Here is an 18,198-nt window from a genome sequence, read left to right as displayed (position 1 = left end):
ATGTTTCAAAACATATACAAGAGAGTAGATGGCCAACAAACTATTTTTCCAGTTTTATATATCAAGTCAGATGAAATTACTGAAATCTCACGAAGTCAGTAAGCACTGGATGCTTACTTCCTTTTAAGTGCTTTGTCAATCCCAGTAATTTTTTTTTTTCCTGCATTGGGACTTAAAGCTGGCAAATTTTGTTTAGATGCTTGTCATGGTTTAGGAATGGTACCGATTTAGTTCTCCCACCAAGATTCTCCAAACCCTACTGCTGTTTACTTGCTCCCCATCCCCCTCTTCCACCCCCACAGGTGGCTGGAAAGGAGAACTGGAGGCACAAAAGGCAAAGATCATGGGTTGAGATAAGAACAATTTACTGGAAATGGGCGATGAGACAAGAAAACAAACAGCAACAGCAACAATATTAACGACAAGAGTGTATGAAAGAGAGTGATTCACATGCAAAAATGCTCACTGCAGAGCCCAACCGGATGTGACTGCTACCCCATCCTGACCACCCTGTCTGCCACACTTGCTCAACCAAAAGGAATCCCTTCTCCTCAGAAGGGAGTCCCTTCCCCTACCCCCAGCAATGATGTGAGATGGTATAGAATAATTTCTGGGTCCTGGCCATGTCCCCTCCCGCCTACTGCAAAACCTGCCCCTGTCCTGACTAAAACAAGGACAATGTTTTATCCCTAAACATGTGTGCTATGAATATTTTGATCAAATAATCAATTTGATCGTATTAAAGGGTTAGATATGATTATAAGTAGAAAATTGTGAAGTATAAGGTATAGAAATATCAGGAGTGATGTGTTTGGAATGCGTAACCACAGAAATCTCACCAAGAAGTTACTGAACCCTTATGTTTCAGTCAAGAAGCTATGGAGACTGTCATGCTCACCAGTTATGCTGCTTGGAAACCCACTACCCTGCCCATCTTGATTTTAATGTTAAGGATTGCAATCAGTAGACCTCAGTAGAGATGACCAATGATTGTTTTAGGATAAGAATGTTAATGAAGTTATTAACTATTGAAATTGAAGTTTTGGGGGGTTGCTTAAATTAGCAATATGAATTAAGCATTTAAATTTTAGCTTGTAGAATTGTGTGTTGAATTTTAACCTTTTACTTAAGAAACCTCTGCCATGGTACAAAGGGCATAGGAAAATGCAAATTTCTGAAGCTTCTTGCGATAAAGAACAATACTGGAAGGAGACCAAGGAGTGCAAGAAACCTAGATAAAGGAGCTCCTCTGTCTCCAAGCTGATCAAAATCGACAGACATACTCAGATAAGCACCAAGGGACCAAAGCGCAAGTGCAAAAGAGAAAAGTTCAAAAGTTCAGTCATGAAGAAGACCATGGCCTTCAGCCTCAGAGACCACCGAAAGACCCCCGTGCGTCCACCACCGTGAACAACGCATGCTCAGAAGGGCGTGGACCTATTTAGCATGAGAAGCGAGGACAGGCGGGGCCAGGGGTTGAATATGCATAGAAAAGTTGTGCAATGTAATGTATATGGAACACCTTTGAGAATAAAGATGCAGTCCATACCAGGGCTCGGGGCACAAGTTTCACGAGAGCTATCTCACTTGTGCCGGGCGCTGACAATACATACCACACCCACTTCATAACTACATCGGGTTGTGGAGTCTATTTATTCTGTGTATCGCTTCACTATTGGAACCAATCAATGTAAAGGTTAAATTTAAGAGCAGGCATGGTATGCATAGTATGCAAAAGAACTTATATAACAATGATTCAGCAGAAAAAGTATATAAAATGGATGAGATTTGTTTGTTAAGTGTCCTCGGCACCCTGAAGAAAGAAACGTCTGCTTATTCGCATCAAAGGATAAGTTTGGATAAGTTTCTTTCACCCTGTTTGTTGACATGTGGACTGTATTTTTAAATAATGCTTCTTTTTGGTTTCTGCTAATTGCTTTTCCTGGACTTAACAGATGTAAAGAAACTCTATTTGCAAGCATAAATATAAGAGAAGCTCATGTAAAGACTCATATATAGTGCTTCATAATTCTAATGTTATATTACTTGATCCAAAACAATTCTTGCAGACCACAAAATTAAGTCTAATATTTTATAATTAAAATCTACAAAATCCTCAATAAATCCTGTTGTTAAATGGCTGCATATGCTTAGCTTTAAAAATTACCAATCAACTAGTATATTTCCCTTCTGCAAGAAAGTATATGAAAATTATGTTTCTATAGCTCATTAATGATCTGTACTATTTTAATACTACTCAAAAGATCTACTATGGTGATGATTTCATTAGAACTAGGTCAAAACTAAGATTCAGTACAATTTGATCTGAAGTGACATCAGATGCCTATTCCCTACTTTGGAGACTTATTAATTTTATTGTATTATTCTAAGGCAAACATTAAAATATATGCATTTAATTTCAATTTTGAAATCAGTATTATATCTATCATGGCATCAAAGTTGGGACATACATATATAAGAAACTCAAAGTATAAGAAAAGCTCTGTTTTACCTTCTGCTTATGTTTGCTTTTCATTTCAAAATTAAAACAATCAGAAAGTATAGTTAGCTTAATTTTCTCTAAAATGTTGTTTTCCTACTTACGTACGGTAGAAATTTTCACTTACATGTAATTTATTATGATTTTTAGCTTTCTTACCATTGAAAAATAAAACACAATATTGTATATTTGGGGACACTGAGAATCCATGCAATACAAGAGAGATTTTCCTGTATTTTGAACGACTGTGCACCAAAATATGCATATATAAGTAGTAGAAGTGATAGACTGTGAAGGCAACCAGCTCTATGGGACAGCATATTGCATAGAACTGTTGGTGTCACATTGTCAGCCCCTGGGCTGAGTGACAAGGGTTTTCGCCGATCAGATCTCTCATAAGACTGCATGCATTTCAGTGGTCCAGGACCCGAAGGGGCATGGAGTTCAAACCAATGAGAGCACCCAGACTGCATCTTTCAAATCCTCTATATAAGGGAGGGCGTGGAAAATAAAGCTCTCTGTGACACACAAACATCTGGGGTGACTGGTCTCTGTCTCTTTGCCCCTCCCCCTCCCACACGTGATGTAACATAGAACAACATGTATGAGAGGCTGATAAAGCAGAAGCAGAATGTGGTATGGTAATTACAGAGCATTGGAGCCAATCTCAGCAGACCTAATTCATGCACTAGTAGCTCTCTAGCTGCCTACACTGTATCAGCAAGGTATTTTAAAGTTTGTCTCGACTCAATCATGTATAAAGGATTGTGCTACATAAGGACCCTCAGGCTACTGTGCAGATAAATCTCACTCCATATTTTTGTTTTGTGTATGGCCATGTTCTATTGACTGAACCTTCATGGTGCCTTTCAGTTTCTTCTGTGTTTTCCTCAATGAGAGGATGCCTTTCATGCTAACCTGACATGGAGACTAGAACAATATATTATGATTGATTTCCAAAAGTATTCTAAAAGTTCCAGTGGAGAACATGGAAGTTTTTGCAACAGCTTTAATATACAAGTATGCTAACTCTTTTTCTAGTGGCCAATACCAAAAAGTCATCCTCCTCTACCATCATCCTTTTTTTTTACCAGATGAAAAATTTTACCAGAGCTCTGTAGTATATTACTCAGAGCAACTGAATTTCTTGAAGATGACATTTAGACAATGCTCAGGGTACACTGTTAAATTCCATTGCTATTTTAAACAAGGAAAACAGATGTTCAAGGGCATTGCAATTTTTATGAATTGCATAGAAGTCTACCTTTGATTGCACTTTCCGAGTAATAATGTAAGATTTGAAATTATCATACACTTATGTTTTGAGAAACAAACGCACACATAATACTAAACTAGATTCACTACCTTCCTTACAGTAGTCTTTGCATTCACATTATTAAGTGCAGGTTTGTGCTGAATATGTATGCACACACAGATACTTCTACACACACATAAAGAAACTGTACATGTAAGTAGACAAAAATATAGTATACAATAATAAAAAGTATGAATTAATTTGTTAGAAAGAACAGAAAATAAGATACAGTTATTTGTAGCCACAATATACTTACTATTTTGTTGAATCTGATAACTGATATTCTCGTCGTCTATCATAACATTCCTGGATTCCAGGGTCATTCCATAAACTTCTCAGTGCATCTACATAGGGGTTGTCAAAAGTTGACACCTTCTCTACATCGACTTCTCGAACTAACTGTGCATGAGCCTAATTTGAAACAAAGAAAACAATTAAATTTATTTAATTTTCTATGTTTACAAATAGTTAATTGTCTCAGATTGAAAGGTGTAGCTGAGTGTGTATTCTATTGCCATCTGTTAGAGGTGGGGCAGTTATCTTCTGTTAATTAGGCAGTTTTCTTTATCTCTTCCACAACCAATCCTCCCTCTGGGGAGATATCTTCTGTTAATAGGCCATTGAGTCTCACTGCATGACTGATAAAATTACATCATCCCCTTGTGAGATGTTCCATCCAGGGGGAGGAGCCAAGCATTCCTACCTAGATATAATCTGAGATTTAGAACACCACAGTCAGCCTTCTCCCACCAGATTCCCAGAGGAGCAGCTTTCTTCTCCACTGGATTCCCAGAGGAAGACCAGGCCAATCTACACCACCACTGGACCTTCAGAGGAAAACTACACCCTTCTACAAGATCACTGCTTCAACAGAACTGCATCTATCACTCCAGGAGGACTGCAGCCACCATTTAATAGGAATGCTACCAAAACCCTGACCCACAGGATGTCAGGTTGTATTTTTACTCTGTCAGTGTTGTTTTGTATTACTGCATTTTTATTTTTATTTTTTCCTAATGAAGAACTGTTATTCCTACTCCCATATCATTGCCTGAAAGCCCCTTAATTTCAAAATCATAATAATTTGGAGGGAGGGGGCTTACATTTCAGATTTCAGAAGAGGCTCCTGCCTTCCTTAGCAGACACCTGTCTTTTCAAACTAAGACAGATTTTGGCATCCAACGTGAAGCTCGAGGGCATCGAGAGAAAAAGGGTGAGAAAGAAATAACAGTTATTGAGTAATCTAATTTTTTGTGTGCTGGATATAGAAAACTTGTTAAGTGTCACCATGTGGTCTAGCTTACCCTGGTTCAGGTGGCATGTGGTTGTGGCTATATTTCTCCCATTTGAATGCCCTTTTCTAAACATGGGTCCTATAACAAAGGCTACTGTGGCTGTTATTCAGTTTGCTTCATGGATTAATAAGGTGAGGAATTCATGTTTTTTTAACTTCCTCTGTAAACCAGGCACATGGATTCAGAGCTATCGCACACTTACTGTATGCTTTTGGGCTTACTTTAATAATGGTACCTACTGTGAGAAAATGACGGGGGGGGGGAAATTTTCTCCCAACCCTTTAACCATCTCTTTGTGTCTGCCCCACCAATTTTCGAAGGGTTCAAATCTTCTCTAAATGCTAATGATATCATGCAGTGGTTGGTGTTGCTGATATGCCTGTTAAGCCTGTTCTCTTTGGCATTCAGAGATAAGGGAAGATTGACATGGATAACCTCCCTGACACCTACCCCAGAAAGTAGGGATGCTGCCACAGAACCTGACACTGCCCTGGGGACTAGGGATGCCGCCCCAGAGCCTGACCCTGCCCCACAGCCCATCTCAGAAATAAACCATCCAGATTGGGTGAGGGTTCTGGTACAGGAGATATGTGAGATGGGCCAGATGCTAAAGGAGTATATTTCTCCAGCTGGTGAGAAACCCTCCCCCTGCCTCAAAGAGGGAGAGTTTAATGGTGCAGCAGTGGAACCCACAGACGTTACAACTGTCCAGGTTCCAGCTGAATCGCAAGGGCTGTCACAGCCAGCAGCAGTCACCCCTGTGGAAATGAGGAAGTCTAAGACTAAATCAGAGCACCCAGATAAGGATAAGAATGGAGGGCCCTCACAACCCGCAGGGCAACCAACAGTTGAGATCATCACCAAGTCCCTGACATATGAAAGTCTCTGTAATCTGCACAAAGACATTGTACAACAGGGATGTGAGGCTTATACAACCTGGTTACTTCGGGTCTGGGGCCTTATGGGTACAGGTATGCAACTAGATGGTGGTGAGGCAAGGAATTTGAGACCCTTGACCCAGGACTCAGGTATGAATCAGATTTTTGTAAGGGAGCCAGGGCCCCTTTCCCTCTGGGAGCGGCTTTTAATGAGTGTCAGAGAAAGGTTTGTCCACAGGGAGAGAATGCAGGGACACCATAATAGAATGCGCTTGAAGACCCTTGAAGAAAGGATCCAACAGCTGAGAGAAGTGGCAGTATTAGAGGTACTCTTTGAGAGGGATGGACAGCATGATAATGACCCCGACAAAGTCAGGTGCACAGGGCAAATGTTGTGGAGTCTGGCAAATCTAGGGCCATCCCAATACACCACCTTAATTGCAACGATTAATGCCGATACCAACCGAGAGACAGTGGGTTCTGTTGCCAACAAGCTTAGAAATTATGAGAGTATGATCAATGGCCCGATGCAGGCCCATGTCTCTGCTGTAATTAGGACCCTCCAAGAGGAGATGAGGGAGATGAGGGAGATGAAGGAGGAGATGAGAAGGCACAGTTCCCATATCGCACCAGTGCAAGTCACAGGCGCCAAAGTCAGAGCCCAACGTCCCCCAGCTAGAGACTGAGGGTACACCCCCCAAGCTGACCTGTGGTTCTTCCTGCATGACCATAGGGAAGACATGGGAAGGTGGGATGGGAAACCTACTTCTGTCCTGGCAGCACGGGTGCGTCAACTCAAAAAGAAAAACAATAATACCGGGAGTTCCACTAAAGTGAAAGTAACCTCAGCCTCCCATGACCGAGCTGCTGGGTATGATCTGTCAGATCCCCTTGAAGGTACCTCTAGCATGTATGCCCAGGAAAGAAATAATAACCAGGATTAGAGGGGCCCTGCCTCTAGCCAGGAAGAGGCATGGGAAAACCTAATCTTTTGGACGATGTGGATCTGATGGCCTGGAACATCAGAGCCACAAAAATATGAAGCGTTAGTTGATACTAGTGCGCAATGTACCCTAATGCCATCAGGACATGTGGGGGCAGAACCTGTTTCCATTGTTGGGGTAATGGGGGGATCACAGCAATTGACACTGTTGGAAGCCAAGGTGAGCCTGACTGGGAAGGAGTGGCAGAAACATCCTTTCGTGACCAGCATAGACTAGGCACAGACTTTCTCTAGAATGACTATTACAAAGACCCAAAGGGACTCAGATGGGCTTTTGGCATAGCTGCTGTAGAGGCAAAGGACATTAAGCAATTGAACACCTTGCCTGGACTATCAGAAAACCCATCTGCAGTAGGACTCTTGAGGGTGGAAGAGCAACGAGTACCAATTGCCACCTCGATGGTGCACCGATGGTAGTATCAGATGAATGAAGATGCTGTGATCCCCATCCACAAAATGATCCATGAACTAGAGAGCCAAGGGGTGGTCAGCAAAACCCATTGACACTTCAACATTCCCATTTGGCCTGTGCGCAAGTCTGACAGAGAATGGAGACTGACTGTGGACTATCGTGGCTTAAATGAAGTGACTCCACCACTGAGTGCTGCTGTGCCGGACACGCTGGAACTCCACTACAAGCTGGAGTCCAAGGCAGCAAAGTGGTACACCACTACTGACATTACTAACACGTTTTTCTCCATTCCTCTGGCAACAGAATGCAGGCCTCAGTTTGCTTTCACCTGGAAGGGCATACAGTACACCTGGAACCGACAGCCCCAGGGGTGGAAACACAGCCCCACCATCTGCCATGGACTGATCCAAGGTGCACTAGAAAAGAGTGAAGCTCCAGAACATCTCCAGTATGTCGATGACAGCATTGAGTAGGGGAACACGGCAATGGAAGTATTTGAGAAAGGAAAGAGCATCATCCAGATTCTGCTGAAAGCCAGTTTCACCATCAAGAAGAGCAACGTCAAAGGACCTGCCTGAGAGATCGAATTCCTAGGAGTAAAGTGTCAAGACAGACAGTGTCAGATTCCCACTGAGGTCATCAATAAGATCACCATGATGTCTCCACTGACCAGCAAGAAGGAAACACAGGCTTTCCGAGGTGCCATATGTATTTGGAGAATGCACATTCCTGAGTACAGCAAGATTGTGAGCCCTCTCTACCTGGTTACCCGCAAGAAGAACAATTTCCACTGGGTGTCTGAACAGCAACAAGCCTTCACCCAGATCAAGCAGGAGATCACTCATGCGGTAGCCCTTGGCCCAGTCAGGACAGGACCAGAGGTGAAGAATGTGTTCTACTCTGCAGCCAGGAACAATGGCTTGTCCTGGACCCTGTGGCAGAAGGTGCCTAGAGAGACTCGAGGCTGACCACTGGGATTCTGGACCCAAAGTTACAGAGGATCTGAAGCTAACTACACTCCCACAGAGAAGGAAATCTTGGCCGCCTAAGAAGAAGGAGTTCAAGCTGCCTCAGAGGCCATTGGTATGGAAGCACAACTCCTCCGGCACCCTGACTACCGGTGCTGGGGTAGATGTTTAAAGGAAAGGTTTCCTCTACTTACCACACCACAGAATCCACATAGAGCAAATTGATTGCCCTCATCACACAGTGTGCCCGTATTGGAAACCCAAATCGCCCTGGGATTTTGGAAATAATTACAAACGTGCTGGAAGTTGAAAACTTTAGTGTCACTGATGAAGAAGAGCAGGAACAAGTGACACAGGCTGAAGAAGCTTCACTGTACAACCAACTACCAGCAGAAGAAACACGATACACTCTTTTCACTGAGGGTCCCTGTCGCATCGTGGGGATGAACCGGAAGTGAAAAGCAGCCATATGGAGCCCCACATGACAGGTCGCACAAGCTACCGAAGGAGAAGGGGGATCAAATCAACTTGCTGAACTCAAGGCCATTCAGCTGGCCCTGGACATTGCTGAAAGAGAGAAGTGGCCAAAGCTATACCTTTATACTGATTTGTGGATGGTAGACAATGCTCTGTGGGGCTGGCTGGAAAGGTGGAAGAAGGCCAACTGGTAGTGTAGAGGAAAAGCAGTCTGGGCTGCCGATGAGTGGAAAGACATTGCCACTCAGGTAGAGAAGCTACCTGTGAAAGTCCGTCATGTAGATGCACATGTCCCCAAGAGTCGGGCTAATGAGGAACACTGAAACAATGAGCAGGTGGATCAGGCAGCAAAGATAGAACTGTCAAAGATAGACTTAGATTAGCAACACAAGGGAGAGTTGTTCCTACCTCAGTGTGCTCATGATGCCTCAGGTCATCAGGGCGGAGATGTCACCTATAAGTAGGCACAAGACCGAGGGGTAGATTTAACCATGGACAGTATTTTGTGGGTTATCCATGACTGTGAGATGTGTGCTGTGATCAAGCAGGCCAAGCGGGTGAAAATCCTATAGTATGGTGGGTGGTGGTCCAAAAATAGGTATGAAGAGGCCTGGCAGATTGACTACATCACACTGCCCCACACACGCCAAAGTAAGCGCTATGTGCTGACCATAGTGGAAGCCACCACTGGATGGTTGGAGACCTATCCTGTGCCTCACACTACTGCCTGGAACACCATCTTGGGCCTGCAAAAGCAAGTCCTGTAGAGACATAGCACCCCTGAGAGAACTGAGTCAGACAACAGGACCCATTTCAAGAATGGCCTTATAAACACCTGGGTCAGAGAACATGGTATTGAATAGATATATCACATCCCTTATCATACACCAGCTGCTGGGAAAGTTGAACGATGCAACGGACTACTTAAGACTAGCCTGAAGGAACTTGGCGGGGGAACCTTTAGAAATTGAGAAATTAACTTAGCAAAAGCCACCTAGATGGTCAATACCCGCGGGTCCATCAATCAAGCTGGTCCTGCCCAGTCTAAATCCCTGCACACAGTGGATGGAGATACAGTCCCTATGGTACACATGAAAGATATTTTAGGGAAGACTGGATTAGTCCCACCTCAGGCAAAGATGAACCCATCTGTGGGATTGTTTTTCCTCAAGGACTTGGTTACACTTGGTGGGTAAATCAGAAAAATGGAGAAGCCCGTGGTGTACCACAGGGAAAACCTAGTCTTAAGTGAAAACTGTGTGTAAAGTTTCATTGTGTAGAGTTTATTGAATCGGGTATGATGCAGATGGTAATAGAATAAGGGGTGGATAATGTCTCAGGTTGAAAAGTGTAGCTGAGTGTGTATTCTATTGCCATCTGTTAGAACCAGGTGGGAGAGTTATCTTCTGTTAATTGAACCACCTGTTAAAACCAGGTGGGGCAGTGTTCTTTATCTCTTCCACTACCCATCCTCCCTCTGGGGAGATATCTTCTGTTAATAGGCCATTGAGTCTCACTGCATGACTGATAAAATTACATCATCCCATTGTGAGATGTTCCACCCGGGGGAGGAGCCAAGCATTCCTACCTAGATATAATCTGAGATTTAGAACACCACAGTCAGCCTTCTCCTACCAGATTCCCAGAGGAGCAGCTTTCTTCTCCACTGGATTCCCAGAGGAAGACCAGGCCAATCTACACCACCACTGGACCTTCAGAGGAAAACTACACCCTTCTACAAGATCACTGCTTCAACAGAACTGCATCTATCACTCCAGGAGGACTGCAGCCACCATTTAGTCAGATTGCTACCAACACCCTGACCAACCAGGTGTCAGGTTGTATTCTGACTCTGTCAGTAGTTTCTTTTCTTTTTTGTACTATTACATTTGTGTTTTTTATTGCAAAAGCAGGTGAACCCGGTGGGAAGAAATGATGATGTCTGACTCCAATTCAGAAGGCTGAATGATTTCTTTATTATAACTATACTATAATACATTAATATATTATTTAAAGGAGATTCTAAAACTACAAACCTACTTGTTCTAACTACCATATCTAACTAACTCACAACTTGTGACCCTCTGTTGATAGTCCAGACACAGATGGATCGGATTGGCCATCAGGCTCAAACAATCCTCACCAGAATCCAATCAAGTAATCACCCCAGGTAAACGATTCTCCAAACACATTCCACATGAGAAAAACAAGGAGCAGAAATAGAAATTGTTTTCTCTTTCTTTCCTCTGTGCTCCTCTATGAAAAATACTGAAAGAAAGAAGAACGTGCCTGCGACAGTTTTTAATTTTCCTAGTAAAGAACTGTTATTCCTATTCCCATATCTTAGCCTGAGAGCCCCTTAATTTCAAAATTATAATAATTCAGAGGGAGGGGGTTTACATTTTCCATTTCAAGGACGGCTCCTGCCTGCCTTAGCAGACACCTGTCTTTTCAAATCAAGACATTCATATATTGTGAATGTGATTAACAGGAATAATTTTTCAGACTGGCAATCTTACCAATGTGTGGTTATGAATGAATGATGTTAAGGTGTGTTCAATCTAAGAAAAATAGTAATCGGAATGATATGAAATTGAATTAATAAATGAGTATATGGGTCATTATTTCAGAATAAGCTTATCCTAATCCAGTATTATTTAGTGAAATTGATAAAATATTCTCACGAAAATTTATATTTAATTAAGCTAAATTTTTAGAAAGTTTTCATTTTTCAGGTTTAATTTTAGGATAATAATATGCTTGCTTTTAAAATTATCATCTCTTAAGCAACTTGGCAGAGTTAGACTGATAGGAGCAGAAAGAATGGGAAGGAGAAAGAAAACTTGTCTTTTAAAGAGATACATTTATATGTACATACACTAAGAAAGAAAAAGAACAGATGAAAACTTAGCAAACAAAAAAAATGGGATTCTATTCTCGAATTTAGTCTACATTTCAGACTAGATTCATTTCAGTAAGGATACAGACCCCTTTCCATTTTAAATCTGGTAAGTGCATACAATAAGGACTGGGTTTGTTATTTTTAAAGTAATGTATCCTGCTTTCACACATACAACCTGTCACCTCTCTTTTCAGGCAGTCCAGGAGAATGCTACTACTCGTTACTTAACAAAATTTTATTCCTGCAACTATTGTCTACTCATGGGAAATCAAGAATCCCAAGTTCAATCTGAAAAATGTTTGCCTTTTAGATATAGAGAACATATGCTCTCTATTATAAGAATTCATGTCTCTAAGTTCTAACAAAGTATATTTTCTTCTGGAACATCATGTTCACCCATCCCAAAACTGGACAGATCATGAAGTGTTTCTACTATCTGATAACAAAATTTTTAAGTAATGGTATTTGACTAAGCACAAGCCAATACTCTTTTGAAACAGGAAGATATATTTTTTCCCAAAAGATTTTGTATTTTTTTCTGAAGCCCAGTTATGTAATCAGTTGGCTTTAGAGTATTCCAAAAGAACGATACCCCAAGTATTTGCTCACTACTTGTGAGAAACTGATACAACAATATATTCCAATATTATTTATTTTATTGTTCTTGAGCTCTGAAAGTATGGCCAGGTGATATCAAAATGCTACCAGAGGTAAAAGACTGACTCAGTATTCAAAAGTTGCTCTTAAGCTTTCGTTGGAAATTCATCATAATTGACAGATGCTCAAGTATTATACATCAGGAGCGTCATAAAATGTAATTACTTTTTTCAGTTATTAATTTAGACATATAATTACTAAAAATTAGATGAAGATTTGAAATAATTTTGTTTGCCAGTTCTGTTTGTCCTGCCCTAAAATGAATATGACTTTGCACTATGTGGCAAAAACCTCTAAAATGAAGTTCAATATATACCAGCGACATGTATCCAGCAGACATCTAATTCAGCCTTTTAAAAGAAACATTCTTTCCTCAATGAAAACTGTTTCTGGTTCCCTGGGTAGACTCATGACTACTTGTATCCTACTGACATACAGCTCTTGACAACAATGCTGCTTTTCTTAAAAAAGTAATAACCCTTCACACAAATTTCAAGTCTTTATGCTATGTCTAGGCTATGGTGTCTTGTTCCCCAGAGGTACTATACATTGTTGTAGTTTACAATTTTTCTTTCTCTGAGTCTTTGTCAGTTGGTATCTTTTACTGGCTTCTAATTTCTGGTTGAAAAGAGAGAGATTTAAAACCAGGATCTCATCTATTGGCTTGATTTCTCAATCTAATAAAATCAAAAGTAATTCTACTGAAGCCGAATGAGATGCAAAAGCATACATTTACTGCAGAAAAAGACTGAACCATGCATGATGTGTGGTGGTAAAACTGCTAAATATTTGGTTTAGTTTCCTTCCACTAATATAATATCAATCTTGGAACACTACTTTTGATGTTAGCACTCAAATTGCTTACATGACAAATCTGAGGACTCATCATTCATCTAGTTTCCGCAGTATAACCTTTACCTAGTACTTCTTAGTCTTCACTGATACTTTTTGCTGTACCCAAAAATAAACATTACTTGAAACAAAATAGTAAATCTACCACCCCTTAAAAAATTGTACCATCTGAGATTTCTTTCTTTTGGAACACCAACAACTGCTATCAAAGCAGTGAAACAAACAAAATCAAAAGGGATTCTGCGAGTACCATGAAATTCAAATTGGTAATTAAGATGTAATTACTAGTTAAGCTGTAATGTTCTGCAAACAAAATCTAGATGATCTGTCTTTACAGTCTGATACACTTGACATCAGCAGTCAAAGAACATTTTCCATATCCTTTTGAAGATATAAGATTACATGTAACAAATTGCACATTATTTGCCACAAATGTTACAGAAACATTAATCCAATTATCTTTATCAAATCACATAAATTTTTAAGAGTTTCTTCCTTGATTTCTACAGGTATTAAAAAGAATCATCCCAGGAAAAGATAACTGAAATTTCTAGGAATGCCATTAGAAGTATTTTCTAACAATGATTTTATGTTTCTGAAACCAGGAAATCAGAGTGTTAGATGATACTAAAATAGCTATCTTCTTCTTCACCACTGCCTTCAGGAAATTATTGACAATGTTAAAAACTAAATCTGAGCTTGAAGATAATTATGCTTTTATACTGGTCATTCTGGCAATATTATTTCCCCCCTGACTGCATTAAAAAATAAATATATTTTTTTAATCTCTAAGGTTCTGTCCTGGTTCTACCCCAGATCAGCAGAAGGGGGCATGGCCAAGACATGTTATGCGATTAACACCTTATGTCATTGCCAGGGTGTCCTTGTTTAGGGGAAATTTGTGAGGAAACTTTTAAAGGGGATCCTCTAGAAAGTAGATTTAAGCAATCCTTCTCCTGACTGGTTCAGGAAAATATTTCCTTTGAGAAAAGTGGAAAAAACTGTTTATTTAACAAGCAAAGTATTCACAAGCATAAAAAATGAATAATATTAAACAATAAAACCTCTCGCTGTTTTGAAGAGTTGGTAAATTCAAAAAGTTTTTTTGTGGAATGTAGTTCGGTTCGTTCAGTCTCTTATTAGTTCTTCTTGCACTGGAAAATGCCGCGTCCTGGACCCTGGTGGGCCACAGGTGTGATCTTTCAGTGGTTTTTTTTGGTTTTCAGTTTAGAGCATGGTTTCAGTTTTAGGAAAAAGAAAAGCTACAGTTCGGGGAACTTTTCTGTCTCAGCTAGCTAAAACTAATTAAAAGCAAAGGAGAGCACTTTCTTGCTGTCTGTGCTGCAGACAACACAGTTTGTGAGAAGAAAAGCTGAAGCTTTTATCCTTATGTTTTTTAATACAGGCACCTCAGACAATTCACTGCTTTTCTGTCTTCCCCCCCTCCCTTCACACTTAGAACTAGTTTTAAAGGTGTAAAACTTATTTCTGGGTTAAACAGATGAATGGGGATACAATTCAGCATCATGAAGTTACACTAGGAGACAGGGATAGGGGGAAGGGACTGTCTCACTTCCAGAGGAAAAGGGTTCCTTCCAGTCGTGGCTGTGGCTGTGGTTGGGTTGGGTCTGGCTCTGTGGTGAGCATTTTTGCATGTGATCTGTCTTGGTTTGAAAAGACAGGTGTCTGCTAAGGCACGTAGGAGCCGTCCTTGAAATGGAAAATGTAAACCTCTTCTTTCTGAATTATTATAATTTTGAAATTAAGGGGCTCTCAGGCAAAGATATGGGAATAGGAATAACGGTTCTTTACTAGGAAAAATTAAAAAAAATGCAGTAACACAAAACAACACTGACAGAGTCAGAATACAACCTGACACCGTGTTGGTCAGGGTGTTGGTAGCAGTCTGACTAAATGGTGGCTGCAGTCCTCCTGGAGTGACAGATGCGGTTCTGTTGAAGCAGTGATCTTGTAGAAGGGTGTAGTTTTCCTCTGAAGGTCCAGTGGTGGTGTTGATTGGCCTGGTCTTCCTCTGGGAATCCAGTAGAGAAGAAAGCTGCTCCTCTGGGAATCTGGTAGGAGAAGGCTGACTGTGGTGTTCTAAATCTCAGATTATATCTAGGTAGGAATGCTTGGCTCCTCCCCCTGGGTGGAACATCTCACAATGGGATGATGTAATTTTATCAGTCATGCAGTGAGACTCAATGGCCCATTAACAGAAGATATCTCCCCAGAGGGAGGATGGGTAGTGGAAGAGATAAAGAACACTGCCCCACCTGGTTTTAACAGGTGGTTCAATTAACAGAAGATAACTCTCCCACCTGGTTCTAATAGATGGCAATAGAATACACATCCCCAGCCACATCTTGCATTTGCAACGTAAGACATGAACCGTTCTTTTTGTGTATTTTTCTTATTTATATTGTTGCTGTTACTGTTAGTTTTCTTATCTCATTGCCATTTACAGTTAATTGTTCTTATCTCATCCCGTGATCTTTGCCTTTTTTTTCATCCAATTCTCCTCTCTGGCCTCCCACAGAGGGAGGGTGGAAGAGGAGTTAGGAGGAATGACTGAGCGACAGTGTTGTTTGGAAAGTCTCATTGGGAGAACTAAATTGTGGAGTACCATTCCTAAACCATGACAGTTTCATAGTCTCAGTTTTCTACCTATTTTCTAATTTTTTGAAAGCACTCATGTCCCTTAGTGACTAAGTGGGACAGAAAATGGATCTGTTCCAATATTCTTTCCATAGATGCCTCAACCTTTTGGAATCTTACAACAGTGGTGACCTAGTTACAGGGATAGGAGGCAGAGTTTAGCATTAGGGGTAACAAAAACATTTATTCTACACTCCTCTACATCATCTTTAGTGGACTGTCTTTTTTAAGGCAGTATGGGGAAACATAAGGTCTGCCATTCTTTCTCTGGCCTGGAACTGGGGAGGGGCTGGGGCTGTCCAGACCACACCGTCACTGCAGGTCCCTGGTTCATCATTTTCTCCAGCCGTGGAGCCCAAAACCTTGAAAAGACAGCTTCTGACGAGGAGATTGCCTTGGGAAATGGAGTGGCAGGGGTGGCCCCCGGTCCAGTCGAGTTGTGTGCAGCCAGAGCCTGCTCAGGACCCAGCTGCATGTTGCCTGCCAGTTTGCTGCTGCCTCCACTGAGAGAAAGACCCAGCACCCCCCACTGCCATTGCCACTTGCTGTTGGGGAGAGAGAGACACTCGCCACAAGTAAGGGAAGATGCAGTGACCGCATCCCCCAGTGCCACCACCACTGCTGCTGCCATAGGGAGGGAGCTTGCCCAGGACTGCGCATCTTGGCAGCATAGTTCCTGGTTTGAACTAGCTCATCGGGTTTCATTTTGTTCCTGTTTTTCCATTGGTCCCAGGCTGGGGGGAGGAGGTTTGAGCCACAAGATCCTCTTTGGTGTGCTGCCTGTTCTCCCAGGTGCCACGTGGCAGACAGCATGGGGGGAGCTACCATTTTGGTTTTGCCCTAAGGGTGGGGGGCCAGGTGACGTTTTGCCTTTGCTGATTTTGTAGATAAACTATTTTTCTCTGTATTGTTGTGTTTGTGCCTTTTGCCTCAGTAAAATTGTGACTCTTATGTTTTTGGTTTTACTTCTCACAGTTCTGTTTTCCCCTCCACTGTTGGGCAGGGGGGAGGGGCTTGAGCAGTATTAACTTTTTTCCCCACTGAGTTTTTCTTTTTAGAACCATTACAAGTGGTTACAGTTGTTATAGATGAGTAATGTGATGGTTGGCTCTCACAATTAAGAGATAGATATTGTGTGTATGTTAATATGTATAGTGATGTTATTGTAATATGTCCTCCCATAGTCCTCTTTCCCCTCTCCCTTGTATTAGCTTTGGTAGCCAGGGCATTTGAGGAGGGCTGGCTTACTACTAGGAGGCTCGTCATAACAACACCTGACCTCCAATCAAGATGTAAGAAAGTGATCTCCACCAATGGACAGCAGAGAAGGAGTTAACTGACAAAACTTTGGGATGGGCTAAGGGTATAAAAGGCAGAGTACCCATTTTGGCTGCTGGTTACGGAGACTCCCAGCACTGTAATTTTTCCTTATTCAGTCCTTTGTTGTATTTTTGTTAAGGTTTAATAAACCATTAATTTTTTAAAAGTGAGAGTCATTATCTCTCAGTCAATGTTAGAACAAACTTAGAAAGAAGGGGTTTTTTTTTGTATTCCTTTTGATATTGTCTATGTAATTTTTTTCAAACTAGCTTTGTTGGAAATTATACAAAGTTTAAAATGCTTATATAAGTTTAGTCAAGGTTTTTATTTGCCTTTGCCCAGGGGAAAGGAACTGAAGTTTCTCTTCAAAGGACTGTTTCACTAGTCAAGCCCAGATGAGCTTAACATCTCAGCAGACTGGGAGTAGAACAGGAGATATACAAAAGATAACAACCATCAACTCCAAACATCTCCCCTGGCATGGTAGGAGATACCTGGTCTGGGAAAAGATAGATAAGAGAGCAAAGAATGAGAAAAAGCATGAGAACCTAATTAACACTGAAGGCAAAGGGATCAATAACCACTAGGAAATCAAATACTAAGAACTGTGTAAATTGGGACCAATGATAATTGAACCAATTAATTTCTCTGGGTTTTGACTGTATAAGTATGTGAAAAATCTAGTAAAGACTATGTGATGGAATGATTTTCTCTGCACAACCTGGGCAATGTGTGGATGAAATTATTTCTGTTGCACATCCTGGCCAGAACAACATCCTGAAAAGAATAAAGTGATGCCTCGATTCTCTAACACTGAAAAGATGTTGGAAAGTTTTTGTTTTTCCTGCAGTTTCGGTTACAGCTTTCTAACCTACCAAAATTATTTATGAGAGACATACACAAATGCAGTCCATTTTTAAAGAGTATTCTGATACACAGAAGAAAGCAATATGCTTGAGAT

At 41.2% G+C, this 18,198-nt stretch overlaps 1 protein-coding gene across 2 annotated transcripts in view; it reads right to left on the bottom strand.

Annotated features, from left to right (window-relative positions):
• Positions 1-18,198, bottom strand: part of LOC128821385 (guanine nucleotide-binding protein G(q) subunit alpha) — a 239,715-nt gene that overhangs the window by 68,250 nt on the left and 153,267 nt on the right. For both annotated transcript variants that reach the window (XM_054002371.1, XM_054002372.1), the window contains one exon: positions 4,072-4,226. In XM_054002371.1, the coding sequence (XP_053858346.1) occupies positions 4,072-4,226 (155 nt within the window). The remainder of the gene's footprint in view (positions 1-4,071; positions 4,227-18,198) is intronic.

This window comes from Vidua macroura, chromosome W (genome assembly GCF_024509145.1).
Source record: "Vidua macroura isolate BioBank_ID:100142 chromosome W, ASM2450914v1, whole genome shotgun sequence".
NCBI classification, from domain to species: domain Eukaryota; kingdom Metazoa; phylum Chordata; class Aves; order Passeriformes; family Viduidae; genus Vidua; species Vidua macroura.
Note: the sequence above shows the minus strand (reverse complement) of the source record. Positions and strands in the feature narration are given on the sequence as shown.